Raw genomic sequence first — 18,230 nt, forward strand, 5'->3', positions numbered from 1 at the left:
GTGAGCCCACCCCTGCCAGCGGCGCCACTCTACCCGCTCGTATCTCTAGTTATCCGCACGTCTACTTTCTCATTGGGCGTTTTCCAAACTCGGGCCGGAAGTGCCCGTGAAGGGGCGTTCCTTCCTGCGCCTTCTCTCTGTGGTCCTCCCGGGAAGCTTCCTCCCCGCCGCTCTGAGGGCCTCTCTATGGCGGTGGCGGTGCTGCGCAGCCTGGGCGACGCCGTCCCGCAGGACTTGCCCGCGGCCGCGGGGCTGCTGGTGGCCCCGGCCGACAGGCAATGGGCCTCGGTGGCGGCGGCGGGCGGCCCTCTGGTGCTGGCCGTCCGCCCGGCAGGGTCTGAGGCGCAGCCGGTGCTGCTGTGCGCGGCGCTGCTGGAGGCCGAGGCGGCCTCGGAGCCGGAGCTGTGGCTGGGCCGGGCCTTCCTGAGGCAGCTGGGCCTGGCGGCGGGGAGGCGCGTGCGGGTCTGGCCCGTGAGGAGGCCGCCGTTGCTAGGCTGGGTGTTGCTAGGGGCGGCGGGGGCGGGGCGGGCTCCGCGACCCGCCGCCGCCTCGGGCTCCAGCGTCCTGGTGCGGCGCGGGGAGACGCTGCCGGGCTCAGGGCTGCTGGTGCTGGAGGCCCGGCCGGCCCTGCAAGGGCTGCTGGGCGCCGGCACCCGCTTGGCCGTGACTGAACTGAGGGGCGGCGGCGGCGGGGAGAGCCGGGAGCGGAGCGGGGAGCCGCCGCCGCTGGTGTCTGCGTGGGCGCACGGCGGGGAGCGGCTGGTGAAGGCGGAGCGGGGCCACGCAGCCCTGTGGGGAGGCGAGGCCGGCGAGACCCTGTGGGTGACCCGCGGCGGCCTGCGCAGCCTGGGCCTTTTCCACGGGGAGTGGGTGTCCGTGTCGAGGCCGGAAGGCGGCTCCCGCCACTTGGCCACCGTGCGAGCCCTCGACCCCCGGTGGTACTTCTCCCTCGCCGAGGACAGGCGACGCCGAGCCGCCGAGGAGGACGCCTTTCCGCACGAGAGGGCGCTGCTCCCCGCCACCTTGGCCTTCAACCTGTCCTGCGACCCTCTGGAAGGCGCGCTCCTTAAAATCCAGGTGGGTTGCACCTGTGCGGAGTGAGGCGCCCAGCTGGGAAAACAGGTGCTGAGCGTGGGAAGCTGCCTCGCACCATGTAGGGCAGCTTTCCAATTACCACGGTTCTTCCTGCTGGGACTGAGAAGAAGAGGGGTTTGGATTTGATATCCCGCCTTTCACTCCCCTTCAGGAGTCTCAAAGCGGCTAACAATCTCCTTTACCTCCCCCCCCCCCCATAAACACTCTGTGAGGTGAGTGTGGCTGAGAGACTTCAGAGAAGTATGACTAGCCCAAGGTCACCCAGCAAGTGGGTGTGACTCCCAGATGTTTCAGGAGGCAAAACAACCGGCTACAGACTTTTTACCAAATGCATGCCCACCTCACACATCTGGGAACTGAATGCAAGACCTCCTGTTTGGAGGGAGAATAATGCCCGTAAATCTGGCCAATGCCACCCCCGCAAGGGTAAAGTTATCTTATCCCCTTTGGTGTGGCTTGTTTGGTATGTGGAAATTGGACTAGTAGCAGGATGGGGCTTGTCTGCAATAGAGTTGTGGTTATATAAGGAAAAAATGTGGCTGCGTACCTTTGTGTCAAACGCCATAGAGCAAGAAGAGGTAGTTGCCACATCAGGATTACAGCAGTAGTGTAGGTCTATAGCATCTGCGAAGAGTCTTTAGTTATCTGTGGAACCTAGCCTATATTGTAAAAGATGTGCTTAGCAGAAAGACTCCTTAATGCATAGCATGCTAACTTTTAAGCTAGTTAGGGCTCAGTAGGGTCTTAGCTGAGGGAAGCTGCAGCTCTTTGCTATAGCACTGTTGTTAACAGCAATGAGGATTAAAAGTGAAAGGCAAGATCATGAGTTTGTCATGACAGCATGCAAAGATTGTTGTGAAGATGTTGTGGTGGACTTTGATTCTACAGTTAGAGATGAACTGAGAGTCTCTAAAGTGGAAGTTTGGGAACTTCTGAAGTGCAGCATGGGGAGGATCTCTATCTGTATACAATTTTAAAAAATCTTGTGTGATTATGCCAGTGTATGGACCCAAAGGTAGCAGGTGTGTGACTGCTTGGGTAAAGTTAGTTCTGTATTCAGGATTGCATAACAATCGCTCATCTTTATCTCCTTTCCACTTTTATGAACTTCATTGAGCTTTATCTTGCATTTAGAGATGGTGTTTCCCCTTCAGAGACGTCATTCCTTTCTTTCTTGATTTATACATTGAAAATTTCACCCTTAACTGCAGGCTGGAATGCTTTTGGAAAAACTACCACCCCCTAGTTGTATATTCAGAATTACCAACAGAGATTGGAGCTCCTGTTCCATACACATATGTACTGAATGAATGAAAACATCTGCCACTGAGTTAGTCAAAGAAGCAATCTTGCTGTGTGGCACCTTAAAAAATTAACAAACTTATTGTGGCATAAGCTTTCCTAGACTGGAGTAAACTAATCACATGTATTAAGCATTATCAGGAAACTGGCAGGTATGGATACTCATGTTTGTAAGGCAGAGGGTGAAAATGTAGGCAGTGAAGTTAGCTGGGAATGAAATGGAACAATTACAGATTGTAACAATGATGTTAAAGTGGGAATAATGAAATTAAAAGGTTTAAAACACCTTTGTGACTGGAAAATTGGGTTTTCTCTAACCTATTATGGGATGGGAAAAATTAGGCCTGGTACTCAAAGGTTTGTTGTTGTTGTTTAGTCGTTTAGTCGTGTCCGACTCTTCGTGACTCCATGGACCAGAGCACGCCAGGCACTTCTGTCTTCCACTGCCTCCCGCAGTTTGGTCAGACTCGTTACTGTAGTTAAAAAAGATTGTTCTGTCCTAATCTCCTAGTTGTTAATTTTGTGTAGTGGAATTAAAATGGAATAGGGTTGTTTGTCCTCCGTAGAGATATGGGGAAGCTGCTGGTGCGCAGGAGTTAAAAGGAAGTCGGTCCTTGCTATCTGTGCCACCCTTTGCCAAGGAGCTACACATAGAGATTGTGTCCTCACCAGCCTACAGCATCACAGGAGTATATGACCAAATTCTCTACCAACACTTTCAAACTCCCAGGTTAGCGTTTCAGTAAAGACAATAACTTAACCTCTGCATCCCTCGTTATGAGATCAAGGGATAATCTTGTTACTGTGCTTCTTATTTACTGCATGAGCACACAATTAGCAGGACATGGGCTTGTTGCTCATGTGCCACATTTGAGAAGCTTGCTTAGGCTTTTTAAACATTATAAGTGGACAAGTAAAGTATTGATTCTGGAAATATTTAGAATATCTGTCTTAAATCAGTGAAATATATTGGTTGTGCCAGCTGAGAGAACTCTTAAAAACATTTGCAGTAACATTGTGATCTTAAGCCTGTCTTTGTGGGGTCTGTACGCCAAGCACATTTCCCAGTCATTTCACAGACTCATAGAATTGTAGAGTTGGAAGGGATCCTGAGGGTCATCTAGTCCAACCCCCTCAACTTTCCTCTTATTCAGTGGCCAGTGGTGCTAATCACAGCTGAGAGTTGTGGTCCAAGATCTGGACTGAAAGCTGGTTAATGCAAAGTAACTCATAGAACATATTTCCAGTGAAAATTAAGCAAGAACCTGATCTCTTTTAAACATGCTTTATAGACACACTCTTTAAAGGAATGGCCTTGGGAGAATGAAATGTGATGTTGGACCAAATTATCAGCTATTTTTTCAATGTTCATTGTAGTTTTCTTTATTCATTGAATCTAATGAGATTTTATAGTTTTACCGTAATATTTTACTGATTGGTTTTTTTAATGTGAATTGGTTTGTAAGACAGTTGTCCTAAAAAGCAGTATAGATGTCTTTATAAACAAAAATAATGTAAGTAACAAATACCATGTTAAGGTTACAGTCCCCCACTATGTTTCATTCCCCCTCACTTTTTCTGTATGCTTTCTAACAAATTGATTTAAATATGATTTTAACAGGCAAGTTATATATTACTGCATTTGTGCAAAAAGGTTTCTCCATCTGGTGATTCCTTTTTCACACCAAATGCTGGCAGTACAGTGAAGAGGCCTCTGTTTTTGAGGCATACAAGTTCATTCAGCACTTTCTGTTCATGACAAAAATTAAAATTGCTAGTTAGACCACATATCTGTCTGCCGCAGGGTATTAAACACTTGAAATATTTCTGATGGCCTCCCTTGCTTCTTTTCATACTATTGCATTGTCACACAGATTTTTCTCCCTTCCTTTAGTTTGATAACACACGTATCACCATTACTGTTTTGTTGCAGGCTAGTCCAGGAGGAAGATATTCTGTGTATTCCAACAGTCGGGCATCCTGAGTTCTTAGAAGGAAATTCAGATAAGTTCTCTAGGTATGTTTTCCATTTTGTTAAAGCTAACTGATCTGCCATTTTGAAGTTATCAGTCTGCTTACTAAAAAATCTGATTGAAGTAGCCTCTATTGGTTTGGGTTAAATGCCCAGGGAGAGCTATCCTGGAAAATCAGAAGCTTGTTTACCCTGGATTGATGGTACCATTACAGTGGTGCCCCGCAAGACGAATGCCTCGCAAGACGAAAAACTTGCAAGACGAAAGAGTTTTCCGTTTTTTGAGTCATTCCGCAAGACGAATTTCCCTATGGGCTTGCTTCGCAAGACGAAACGTCTTGTGAGTTCTTGCGAGTTTGTTTCCTTTTTCTTAAAGCCGCTAAGCCGCTAATAGCCGTGCTTCGCAAGACGAAAAAAACCGCAAGACGAAGAGACTTGCGGAACGGATTAATTTCGTCTTGCGAGGGGCCACTGTATTATAGTCTTGCAGATTGTGGCTTTCTACCTAAGGAAGTCCTGTGATGTTAGGGGCTGTTCTTTAATTTCAGAAAATGGTAAATGCTGGTGTTTTTGGAGAAAAATAGCAATTGAGGAAAAAATCCATAGAACTACCTAAAGCTTGTGCTTTTGCAAAGTATATTTTTTCATATAAATACTCCAGTTATTTTCTATTGATTCCTCATTTAACCAATGCATTTGGTACTGGAATTTTAGCCTGTTTGCTCTTCAGACAGGGCTGGGTATAAATAAAATTTATTATTATTATTATTATTCATTCAGATGGCCAGACCTCTACTTCAAGGTAAAAAAGATAGTAGCAGCAGACGAAAAAGAGCAGAGCCTGGGGTACCTGGCCGACACTCAGAACACGTCTTTATTTCTGGTAAGGTTTAAAAAGTGTTTTAGGTAAATAGCATATTCTAGTGCTGACATCAGAGCTCTTGAGTATAATAAATATAAAAATATAAATAATGGTTAGGGCATTGCATACAAAATTCAAAGAGAGATGTAATGTTGAAGTGGAACACATTTATCCCAACTTTTTAACACCTGTTTTCCTTAGCTGCAAAACAGGAAAAAAATATTTCTCTTCTATTAAAATGTGGTAGGACTTCCAGGGACCTGATCAGTCATTTAAACAGCTACCTTTGCTCTAAAGCAGTGATGGCCAAACTTTGCCTTCCAGCTGTTTTTGGGACTACAATTCCCACAATCCCTGACCATTGGTCCTGTTAACTAGGGATGATGGGAGTTGTAGTCCCAAACAGCTGGAGGTCCAAGTTTGGCCATCACTGCTCTAAAGGGTATTTGAGTGATTTGAGAAGACATATTCATATCAGGTAATTATCATTTCCCATTTTTTGTAGGTTGGTTCAACAAACAGTGCTGTCCCATCTTTCCCGTCTCAAAATGCTCATGGGTTTTGGAATAGTTTATCTCCTGCTGGACTCTGCAACATAGTGAAACAGCTTTGTGATATTCTTGGGCCACACTTACACAGTAGGTAAGTCAGCTGACTCGACCTAATTCTACCACATAATACATTGCTGCGGATAGCTTTGGGGGCTGGGTCTGTGCTGCATGTAGCTGTTGCCATTTACTGATAGATTTTGGGAATTCAGTACTATTACTTTGGTTATGGGGTGGTAGGATTTTTCTGGTTCTGGACCGTGCCACATTTAAGTGTTGTTCATTCAAGGTGCTCCTGTGACAGTGGGGCCTGAAATCAATTTCTCATTGAACCTTTGGGACCTGATACAAGGCTGCCTTCAGATGTCTTCTAAAAGTTGTATAGTTCTTTATCTTCTTGACATCTGGAGGGTGCCACTACTGAGAAGGCCCTCTGCCCGGTTCCCCGTTTGTTTATGTGGTTGTGCTGCAGACTCCCTCTTTTGCTTTCTTCTTTTGTAATACTAATTAATGAAGTTGCTGGTTTTTGTGTTCTAGGGGGACTCTACTAAATGGAGCTGGAAGCATTCTTCTTTCAGGACCCAGTGGTGTGGGGAAACTGACAGCTGTCAGAGCTGCCTGTAGCCGCCTCAATCTCCATTTGTTCAAGGTAGTTTGTCTGAGCCTTCCATTTGATTTTTTAATGTCATTGAACATCTGGAAAATGGCCTTGAAAGAATGCAGTGCTACTTACAAATAGCAATGTTCTCTTTTTGCTTTTGTGACCCCAAATTGCCACTCAGGTACAGTGGAGAAAAGTGGTTTCTCCATAGAGAACTTCTGGCATTGCATATTCCTTCTTCACCCTACATCTGTCCTCTTTCCCTCTTAGCTGAGGATGAATTGTATTTGTCTCTTGCCCCTTCCAATTTGGGCATCTTACCTGAATGCAGGGTGCTTCTGCTGGTGGGAGTGCTTACAAGGAATAATAGGGGTTTTATAATTTCCTTATAAAGGATACTTCTTTCTAAATGCATGCATCTCTGAAATAAGAGGCAGTTTTGGACTTCTGGGTCTTCTCTCAAAACTCCCACCATCAGAGGATCAGGACATGTTTATCCACCAATTGATGACACCGCACTGTAGCTCTGTGCTGCTTCCACTGCTTTTTCTTCCCTATGAAGGCATTTTTTTAATCAAGTATTCCATTTGTTTGAAATCTTGCTTTAGCATAGGGAAAACAACAGGACACTGTTTCTATAGCCTTAAAAAATTAAAATTACCCCTATCTGTAATATTGTTCTTCAACTGCTGGGTTGTATCAGTTGAGAGGCCACCAAATTGTATTTGTCTTTAATTTTCATGAAAGTTATATACCAACCATAAGAAAGCAACAATCTGAAAGTGGTAAGATGAGAGGAAGCCTGATACAGCTTTTCTTTCCCATATAGGATAGTCTGCACTTGCTAAAATTCTCCCATCCTCACACCTGTTAAAGATGTCTACAAGAAAATGGTGGGCATGCACAGTTGTAAAAGAGGTTATTGTATGGTTGTAGGTTAAAAATGTGTCCAAGGAATAAACTAGTCTAGATCAGCAGAATCTGCAGCCATTTCCCCTGCATGTATTCTTCAAATATTTTTGCAATGCAGTCCTCAACATATCTTTGTCCCCTGCCTTCCTGTAGGTGGATTGTGTTAGTTTGTGTGGTGACACCAGTGGATCCACAGAAGCAAAACTGCATGCTGCGTTCTCACAGGCTGAGGTCTATAGCCCTTGTGTCCTGCTAATGAAAGATATAGAGCTGCTGGGAAGAGATCGTGATGGACTTGGGGAGGACTCCCGAGTAATTCTTGCATTACGGCACCTTCTCCTGGACAGAGAGGCAAGTACTAGGTATGGATCGTCAGACTAGGATTTTCTGGTGTTTTGTTTCTGAAGGATGGCTATCACTATGGTGTGCCTGATTCTACAACCTAGCAGTTAATTGAGTAGTTCTTCTCTGGCTGCGTGATATTGAAATTTTGGATCACTGCTCTAAAAAACACACGGTGTATTATCAATATAGAGTGGGGCTTTCTTTATATTCTAACTGCGATTTTCACGTAAGCACTTAAGAAGAGCCCTGCTGGATCCAGCATTGTGTTCTCAACCCTGGCTGAAATATTCATGGCTCATCTGTGTGTTTTCTCACTAGTTATCCTGTCCTGGTAGTAGGAACAACGACCAGGCTTGGGAATGTCCCTACGGACTTGCAGACGGCTTTCCTTCATGACCTGAAAATCGAAGCACCGTCTGAGGAGCAGAGGAAGGCCATTCTAAGCATGCTGACAGAGGGCTTGCCTTTGGGAAAAGAAGTGAGCCTGACTAAGCTAGCCCGGCAAAGCGCGGTGAGTTGCATCCCAAACGGCAGGACAGCCTAGTCGATGTTACAAGAGGAGCTTAGTTGCCACAGTGTGTGATTTCTTCTAGTGCTGAATGATCACCTTGCAGTAGGAAAGAACAACCAGGCCATTGGTCCCTTTTAACCCAGTGTTGTCTGGCAGCAGCTCTCCATGGTTCCAGACCAGGGCCTCTCCCTGCCCTAGCTAGAGACATTGGGGATTGAACCTGGGACCTTCTTATGCAAAGCCAAGTCAGATTCCCTGGAAAAGACTTATCAAAAAGAATTATCTACAGTATGTAAACTGGGAATGTGGTCAAGCTCATGTAGCTATTTGACTTGAGTTCTGGCCTATGGATAGCCAGTATTACACAAATATAGGTATCTTGGTTGCCTTCGCTAGGAGGGCTTGGAGGCCCTTGCAAACCAATATAAACCTGCCTGCAGTAGCATTCTCCATTACTTCAGTGGTGTGCTCACATAGCTTGAGGGAATGGGTACAGGAGGATTTCCCCAGATTTTTCTGTGTAGAGAATTAAACCTCTTCATCCTTATCCTTAAGGGGTCTTATTTCAGAATGCTTCCTCTGCTTGCCTTGGGAATTGCTCCACTACTAGCATCTTGTTCCATGTTTGCAGGGCTTCGTTCTGGGAGACTTCTGCACTTTGCTTTCCCACAGCAGCCGTGCAGCCTGTGCAAGGATCCAGAATTCAAGGTACTGGAGGAGACTTTTTGGTGATTTGTAAGCCTTCAGGTGATTGCTGCAAATGTTTTATACACTTTGGAAGATGAGATTTAGGTTTCCTAACTGTGGATGGGATAAGGGAGGCATGCCGGTTTGTGATCTTCAAGATCTGAGGTGCCAGGAGTCAGGAGGGAATAGCACAAGGAGCAAGTACAAAGAGTCCACCCTCTCCAGTTTGCATGTGTTCATGGGGTCGTGGCTTAGTAAAATGACTGAAAAGATTTGTCTTTGGAAACTTACTGTGGCAGCATTTGATAGAGCCCCAGTGACTCTTAAGACTTTTTGGTGAAAGTATGCTGGGCTAGAGAATCCCCACAGGAACCTTCTATTTTTCTGTTTTTGCACTGTTTCTCTTCCCTGCTTCCAACCATAGTTCCTTCGCCTACTGCCGCTTTGGAGCAATTTCTCAGCTTAAATAGGGCAACTTAATTCCTTTTCACTATACTATCCCTGATGGTATCAGAGCCAGCCAGATTGGGCTGCAAGGCAATGTCAGTGAAGGGGAAATGAAGCTACTTTGCTCTCGCTCTTAAGGGCTGATTGAGCCTTAGTCATCAAAGCTCATCTGAGAGCAATATAGTGTAGAGCGATAACATCCTGCTCAGATGCGCATTTGACTTTGTGCCTGATTTCTCAGTGATTGTTTCATTTCTGCAGTACAGCAGAACCTGATTGTCAGGGTTCTCAAACACCTTTGTGGTGCAGCTGGTTGGTGTGCCCTGCAAATGATCAAAATTGAGGGCACCTATCTTTGGCACATCAGCACCCAGCTCAGCCCTGTAATTTGGAGACCTGTGGTCCAATTAACTTTTTATTATTATCAAGATTGCAGAAAACAGTTTGCTGTTTCTGTTTCCACTTTGCCAGCTTCCTGGGGGGACTGAGTGAGGAGGAAGAACATGATTTTTGTGCTGCAGGCTTCCCTCTTCTAGCAGAAGATTTTGGTGTTGCACTGGATAAGCTGCATGATGCTCATTCGCAAGCAATAGGAGCTCCAAAGGTATGACCAATAAGAAGCTTGATTTTAAAAACCCCCACAAACCACCCTCTGAGTTCTCATGCAACTCTCTGCTACAATTAAGTGGAGAATGTCATCATCGCGTCTTGCTCCAATGACTAAACCATACTAACTAGATAGCTCAGTGCTTACGCGATCTTTCACAAATTTTATTCATAACATTTCAGTCATAATCACAATCGAGGGTGTACATTAGTTTAAAATCAATAGAATATCCAGTCATAAATGTTAAAAACATTATAAAGAAGTAGGGAGGGAGCAATGCTTATCAAAGCTTAGACAAAATAAATTCGTAGTAATCTGTAAATTTTCCAGTGTAAAAAACCCAAAACTTCTCTCCTTTCACTAACAATTGCAGGGCCAAATTGAGTCCCCCCCCCGTAGGAAATTCCAGAGAGATGGTGTCTAAAATGTTGGTGTCCTTGGGAAGGAACATTACCCCTAGTAGTAGTACTATTAACTGGGGAAAGCTGTGTAATCATGCAGATCTTACTATATTAAAATACAGGAATCTTCTGCTTCCTTTTCGGACAGGGGTTGTGGAACACATTAATTGGTATTCAACCTTGAACCACTTTAAGGCTCAAGGAAATCCACATAATCCCGTTTTTCATTCTGATATTGTTGGAGCTAATGAATGGGCAACATAAATGAGTCTCGCAAGCCCTCATAACTGAGAAAATCTAATTCTACAACACTGGAAAGGCAGCTAGCTCTCTGCCAACAATTGCACTGTGGACTTGGAACCTTACTGTGTTTTTGATCTTTGAACATGCAACAGTTTGAACATAAACAGTTTCCAGATATAGACAAGGACAATTGGTCCATGTACACTGAAATCTATTTTTTGTGATTGAGTCCGTTGTAAAGTAGCAACTTTATGAGCCAGAAACTGTTTGAAAAATTCCAATCAGAACTGTAAGCCTCCCTCTTCCTCTTCATCCTTTACCTATGATTTGGTGTTATATAAATGAATTAATAATGCATTGTCAATACATGAAATAAGCAGCAGGGCTTCACCTTTTGATATTAAGGTGTAAGTGAGTACGTAAGGGAGAAGAGCTACTAAAGGTAGCTAAAGTGCAGTTAAGGGTGCAACATGGATGATTCCAGATGAGACCAGTCTTCACTTGCCCCTTGGAGCAGGAGGAGGATGCTGTGAGAGCGGTGGCAGTCGCTGGATGGCGCAGAGGGGAGTGTTGTGGTCTCAAAGGGTTTATGGGACTGTGTCTTGAGAGCACCGTAAAAAGAAAAAAAGTGCAAGTCTTGGTTTATGAAATAGGGTTGTAGACTTGGCAAGAGTTGCAAGGTTGTCCTGTCTCCGCAGATACCTTCTGTCTTCTGGCAAGATGTTGGTGGGCTCCAGGAAGTGAAGAAGGAGATCTTGGACACCATTCAGCTTCCTCTAGAACACCCAGAGCTACTATCTTTAGGTCTTCGCCGCTCTGGCCTTCTGCTCTATGGCCCTCCCGGAACAGGGAAAACGTTGCTAGCAAAAGCTGTGGCAACTGAATGCACCATGACTTTCCTCAGGTGGGCATTGTGGCAGAAAGGGATAAGGGGAGCCTTGGGGCGCAGAGCTCGGAATAACCAGCCCTGTCTTTTCTCTTTCTCAGTGTGAAGGGCCCGGAGCTCATCAACATGTACGTTGGGCAGAGTGAGGAGAATGTGCGTGAAGGTTGGTGTGGAGCAGAGGAATGCATTATGCATTATGTATGCTGCTGGTTTTAGCATACTCTGCAAGATGCACATTAATTTCTGAAGAAGTGTGCATGCACACTTAGGAGTTGGTTTCTAAGGTGCTACTAGACAATTTTTTAATTTTTTAATATATTTCTACTGCTTCAGACCAACACGGCTACCTACCTGAACCTATTAATTTCTCTCTCTCTCTCTCTCTCTCTCTCTCTCTCTCTCTCATATATCAGTGTTTGCCAGAGCCAGGGCAGCTGCTCCCTGCATTATCTTTTTTGATGAACTTGATTCCTTGGCACCCAGTCGTGGGCGGAGTGGAGACTCCGGTGGTGTAATGGACCGGTGAGTGCCACTTGTCAGCTGCTGTTAAGGAATGCTGAAGCGTAAGCATCCTGCTGTGGCAAACTCCGTGCAAACTCTTGCTTTTTTTTCCCCCTTTATCCATGCTTGGTATAAAGATCCAGGCAGGCCGGAGGTATCTGGATGTGTTCCATAAAACCTGGACTCCCACTGTCAAATGTATAAACACTATAAAGGCTGGGGTGCTCCACTCCCTGATGGCACACAGGTTGTCTTTGGTCCCTGAACCTTAGCTTTCATGATCCTATTTTTTCCTGCATTGGGGCTTAGTTCTAGAAGATAGAAAGGGTGAAAATAAATTTTATCGAAAATCTTAATATCCCACCTTTCTATGTGGGATATTCAAGGCAGCCGCTAATGTTAATGCAGCAATCTTTTTGTATTTTGATGTAATAGAACAAAAAGCAGATCCTGCAACCAAGGTTAACTTCAACAAAATGTCTCTCTCTCTCTCTATATATATAAAGCACTAGCAAAATATGACTTCATCTCTGGATCCCAGCTAAAAACTGCCTTCACAGGCATATCAACTGCCCTGGGTATTTGATGCCTAATACCTGCCTAGGCATTTGGTGCTTCAAAGCTTGCACTAGCTGCCCTTATGCCATTGGGCCAAGTTTTTATATTCATATGGAAGGCCCGCAACAACTGGTGTCTACGATACCATGAGCACCACCTGATTCCTTCTATCCCTGCCCAGTCTGTCCCCATGACTTAGATGCATGGCTCATACCTGCCAGGTGTTCAGTATTGTGGGCCCATTTCTGTCAAAACTCACTCCCGGCTGAGATCAGATAGATTTCCTCCCTGATGAACTTCCGGCAATTGGTGTAGACCTTTTTTATATCTGCTTGCATTTAAGTTTTCTTATTTTTAATGGTTAATTTAAACTGATTTTATCCTTTTATATCTTTTGCAACCTTATTGTGGACCACTTAGAGACTACGGTGTTAAGCAGTATATAACACAAAATAATAAAAATATCCAGTACAGCTATAGCACTAACCAAATGTTGGTTTGTTCTGTCACGTGAAGCAGAATATAACTCGGTCCTTGAACGAGAAGAACATGGCATTGGTCAGATGAGAAATTTGTAAAGCAGGGTGAATCTTTAAGATTCTTAGAATCGATGTCTGCCTCTTGTGAGAAGCGGGACCTTACAGTTCTAGAGAAATATAGGAAGATTGGATTTTGCCAATCTTCCAAGACGTGATGCTCTTGCTGTGAGAAGAAAAGTTCTATTTTTGATTCTTACTTCACTCTGCAAAGTTAGTGGCTTGCTTGTACACCCCCTTTGCCCTACCTTATCTATTAAGAACTGTTTTCGTTCAAGGCAAGTAGTTTTTCTCTCAGTGGTGTATGGCAACTAGTACAGTAATACTTTTGAGCTTAGCTTGGTCATACCTATCTGAACCAGTGCTTTGTGTATGTACTGTTTGGAGTAATGAGTTGGCTTGCTCAATGGCTGCACTAGGATTTGTGGCATTTAAAAATCTTTTCTTTTTCCCCTTGGTAGAGTGGTGTCTCAGCTACTAGCAGAACTTGATGGACTTCATTCTTCTCGAGATGTCTTCGTTATTGGAGCTACAAACAGACCTGATCTTCTAGATTCAGCATTGCTCCGGCCAGGCAGGTATGATTCTCACTATTATTGGTTTTACACACACACACACACACACACAAACACAAACACACAGCACATGTATATACGTGGCACTTTACAAAGAACAGGTATAACAGATCTCTGGCTCTTAAAATCTAAAATATAGACAGGGAAACAAAAGATGTGATTACTTCATTTGTGTGTACCATGACTTAGTTACAGTAGAGACAAGGACAAAGTTAGATTAGTGTAGTATCCTAACTCCCCACTCCCTCACTTGTTGCAAGTCTTTGAAAGCAAGTTAAGATGTGAAGCACTAAGAGGTTGCCTGTCCCTTCTGTTCTGTTTGTGTTACATTTTTGGCAGACAAATCCTCTGCCCAAAGTGAGGTCTTGAAGTGCTTTTCCACGCAAAATAACAGACAATTTGTTGCTTCTTCCTTGCCTATTTGATGCTGGATGCATTCATTTGCTCTAATTTAGCGCAATAGATTTCAAATGTTTTTCCCCCGTAGACCACTTGAAAATTGCTGGAGGTCTTGGCAGACAACTTAATAAAATTTACTAATGTTTTAAAGTACAAACATCATTCTAAAAACAGGTGGAAATCATGGGACACGGCAGGCTACCAAAAAGGGCCCCTTTAACTTCTATGGAAAATGAATAAGACTTCCCCTGTGGGCCCTAGGCAAGTGCCCTAGTCAAAATAGCCCCCATCTTCATTGTAGAAGGTATCAGTTATGCACAGAGCCAGGTGCGGGCTTTCTTGAAGGTTGCACTTTTTTCTTCTCATTTCTTTGCACACTGTGAGTGGAGCTACTTGGAAAATGTTTGCTATATTGAATTAAAAGCTCCACAGCCTAACAATAGAAGTCTGCTCTCAGATCTTCTTGGGGTTGTGTGTGTTTTCTGAATAGCATGTATGTATATTGGACAACTGCACTTTGTCTCTTTATTGTCTGTTTCCCTGGCAGATTTGATAAATTGGTCTATGTGGGTATAAATGAAGACCGAGACTCTCAGCTGCAAGTACTAAATGCTATCACCAGAAAGTGAGTGCCTACCATAAAATAAAAGTAGTGACAAAGCGAAAGCCCTGTGATTCCCAATATTTCATGGCCTTAGTATTCCTTGTATATAGCTGTTCACTCCGCAGGGGAAGAGAAGTCTGTGCAAAGTGGTACCTCCACTCCTACAAGCAGCTAAGTACAACTGCAACTTGCTGGTTTGCATTCAGAAGATCTTTCACATCATGGGCTGCAAAATTGTGAATAAGTGCTGTCCTTGTGCATTCCCTTCTGCTCTTGAGCATGAGGCTTATTTGATTGCTTCCCGTTTTAAGCAAACCAATTTACTGTAACAAATGCATGAGGGATAAGGCTATGTACTATCCACACTGTTGGAAGCACCATACCTCTGCATTCCAGTTGCTGGGAATTAAAAGATGCTGTGTTTAGGTCCTGATCTGCAGGCTTTCCATAGGCATCTAGGTGGCCATTGTGAGAATGGGATGGGCCTTTGGCTTGGTCCAGCAGGGTTGTCTTATACTCTTTATGGAGTGGTGAAAGCAGCAGAACTGCAGTATAGGTTAAAACTGGATTAACAGCCTCTGCTGATTTGGGCTTGATAGCTTAGCCCACTGCATCAGCACTTCCTTTTGCTGCTTTTGTTAAAAGAAAAGTAGAGTAGACAACCTTGCACTATGAAGTTTCTGATCTTAGAAAGCTGTGAATGTTAAATTGGCTGCAAATCTTCCCAAGAGAGGTGTGTGCTATTGTGAGACAGATAATTCTCATTTGGTGTTTGCCACATTAGGCCTGGATAGCTCAGTTGGCTAGAGCATGGTGCTGATAATGCTAAGGGTTGCAGGTTTGAACCCCGTTTGGGACAGCTGCATGATCCTGAATTGCAGGGAGTCAGACTAGATCAGGATTTCTCAAACTTGGCTCTCTGGTTGTTTTTGGACTACAGTTCCCATTATCCCTGACCACTGGTCCTGCTAGCTAGGGATGATGGGAGTTGCAGTCCAAAAACAGCTAGAGATCCGAGTTTGGGAAACCCTGAACTAGATGATCCTCGGAGTGCCTTCCAACTCTACATTTCTATGATCACACTCATTTGAACCTGGGATTTAGGGTTATTCCTTTCTGTCCACAGCTCTCAGACGGGCTGCAGTCTAACAACAATCTTTCTTTGATACTAAGCCTTGGATATATTCTTCCTTGGTAGGTTTAAGCTGGATCCTTCCGTCAGTCTCCTTGGTATCCTTGACAAGTGTCCCGTACAGCTAACGGGAGCAGACATATATGCACTCTGCTCAGATGCCATGATGTCTGCTATTAAAAGAAAAGTGGTGTGGATAGAGGAAGGTAAGGAACTGGCATAGCTCAGCTAGATTCAAATCTACTAAGAAAAATGCACAGCAGGCAGTTGGTGGACAGGTTCTGGAAAGAGAAAAATGTTCTTCATGGGCTATTGTTTCTTTGAAGCTAATTCCGTGAACAAGATAACTGAACTCTTTACTGTGTCCATCCATCTCCAGTGATGGGATAGAAAGGCAGAATACAAATATTTTAAATAAACGTTTGATCAAGTGTTTGGCAAAACTATTATTGCTTTACGTCCTTCTGTTTGGACTTGCATATCAATAAGCAAAGATCAGTTCTAAATAGTAGAGTAGAAAATCAGATTAGTCTCAAGCCTCTGAGACACTTGGCAGACAGGGGTGTGTGTAATTGAGAGGAATTAGCAGGCATTAACTGGAAGGGTAAAATATTCCTTTGTTCTTGGGCTTCTTTTATGGGAATGATATATAGAAAATCTCCTTTTTACAGGCTGTAGCGTTATTTCAGACCTGAGGGTGGAATATATTATTTCCCCTGTGATGCGTCTCTCAGAATTTTCTGTATTGCTGCTACCTGTGCCACCCTTGGTTCTGTTCTTGAGGCATTCTTTGGAAAATAGGTTGAGTTACTTGTGGGGGTCTAATTGTGCTATCTGGATTGGACTGAACTGACTTTGCTTGAGGTGGGAACCTGTTCAACGCATATCTATGAGAGACTGGCAGAAGTGGGTCTTGATCCAGCTGTTAGGATTCTGTCGTTTGGTAAAACGTGGAAACGAGATGTTGTCCAGTGTAAAGAATCAGTGCACTATGAAAACTCTTAGGGAGAGTTTTGCACTTTGGAGCACTATTCACAGTTGTTCGAGTTTCTCTCTGCACTTGAAAGACTTGTAGAAGTTTTTGCATCTTTCCACTGCTCCCCACCCCATTTTGCACACCCAGGGACAGTTTGTGGGTGTGCAGCATCTGACATGTCTAAAATGAGTAACTTTTTTGGCAACCATTTTGCTCTTTTTCTCCAGGGCTAGACACAGAGACTTCAGACCTAACTCTAACCATGGAGGACTTTGTACAAGCTGCAACAAGGCTGCAGCCGTCTGTTTCCGAACCAGAACTGCTTAGATACAAACTAATCCAGCAGAGATTTGCTGCTTGATTAAGGATCCAGCAGGACCAGAAAGAAAGGGATACATATGGTTGGAACTGTATAATTACATGGAATCTGGAAGAAATTTTTGATGTGTTGTTGTCTGTTCTGCTGGAGAAGTGAAAACAGTGGATTCCAATGGCCAGGTGAGTGAGAAAAACTGAAAATGGGATCTAGGCATGGAACTGAGACTATTGGCTGCTTAGCTGGGTAAGAACTCTCTCAAGCTAATCCTCAGGAGTTCTCAGCACCCTTGCTTATATATGAGAAGTTCAGGTTTCTTGAACACCCAGTGGAAAACCTTTGGATGCTAATATTTGGGTGGTGGTGGTGCAGTGGCCGTGTCTAAGAATGGATAAATAAAAATCCTGTTTCTTTGCCAGAATGACGTAAATGCTCTTTAGTGCCTTTTATGAACTAAGGTTTTCGGAGGGAGAAAGAGAAAACCATCAAAGCAGAGCAGAGCTCGCCTTCCTTCCTGTAGGGCACTCTGATGCTTAATGCAATCACATATTTAATTAAGTGTTTTGTAGAACTGGTCTTGTTCCCATGCTGGCTCCTTCACCATTTTGCCAAGTTTATGTAATCTGCCAATATAATATAATCTCATTGGTGTTTACAATTGTAGCAATAAGGTAAAATATTCCCATTTTTTATTGTTGGGGGGGGGAGAAGAGAGACTGATACCTTTGTACTCTTTGGCTTGCTGGACTTATCCTACCACTTCTGCATTTGCCAGGGGAGGGGATTCAAATCCCCTTTTTCGAGCTATGGAGCAAGGCAGCTCAGGCTGGCAGCCTAAAGTCTTGTGTAAAACTGCAGCAAAGTGTCCACAAACTTTTATTGCATGCCACAAGAACTCAAAAAAGCAGCTTTTATCGTTCTTTTGAATTTCTGTCTGGCTGCTCATGTGATTAAACAAGCAATTGCATTCTGAACTAACAAAGATTTCCAGACAGTTTTCCCCACATACAACACACTGTAATCAGTCATCCAGCCCTGAGGTTACCACTGTTTGTATCATTCCTGGCAAAACAGTTATGCTGCTAAAAGGCACTTGTCTTGGCTGCTACCTAAGTTTTCAGGAGCTGTATCAGGTCTCACAACAACACCAAAATACACAGTTGATCCTTAACAGCATGGCCTCATCCTGGTCCAGACCAAGTAAAATCTCTACC

General features: G+C 44.1%; 1 protein-coding gene across 1 annotated transcript; it reads left to right on the forward strand.

Moving 5' to 3' along the window:
• The first annotated feature begins 171 nt into the window (after positions 1–171).
• PEX6 (peroxisomal biogenesis factor 6) lies at positions 172–17,437 on the forward strand. The gene is made up of 17 exons (XM_083494245.1): positions 172–1,077; positions 2,964–3,127; positions 4,331–4,414; positions 5,150–5,252; positions 5,737–5,873; positions 6,317–6,428; positions 7,446–7,654; positions 7,956–8,148; positions 8,780–8,856; positions 9,754–9,886; positions 11,232–11,437; positions 11,521–11,582; positions 11,833–11,941; positions 13,476–13,592; positions 14,536–14,613; positions 15,791–15,930; positions 16,928–17,437. Exons 1-17 carry the CDS (start codon positions 187–189, stop codon positions 17,059–17,061), a joined length of 2,949 nt encoding a protein of 982 aa, XP_083350371.1. The 5' UTR covers positions 172–186; the 3' UTR covers positions 17,062–17,437.
• Positions 17,438–18,230: the final 793 nt, after the last annotated feature.

This window comes from Podarcis liolepis (genome assembly GCF_965112155.1).
Source record: "Podarcis liolepis genome assembly, chromosome: 3".
Taxonomy (NCBI): domain Eukaryota; kingdom Metazoa; phylum Chordata; class Lepidosauria; order Squamata; family Lacertidae; genus Podarcis; species Podarcis liolepis.

Bases quoted from the DNA above. Each gene is read 5' to 3' on its own strand.
- PEX6 (XM_083494245.1), top strand. From the start codon at position 187: ATGGCGGTGGCGGTGCTGCGCAGCCTGGGCGACGCCGTCCCGCAGGAC. The intron at 4,415-5,149 runs GTATGTTTTCCA...TTATTCATTCAG, and splicing joins AATTCAGATAAGTTCTCTAG to ATGGCCAGACCTCTACTTCA. The intron at 6,429-7,445 runs GTAGTTTGTCTG...GCCTTCCTGTAG, and splicing joins TCAATCTCCATTTGTTCAAG to GTGGATTGTGTTAGTTTGTG.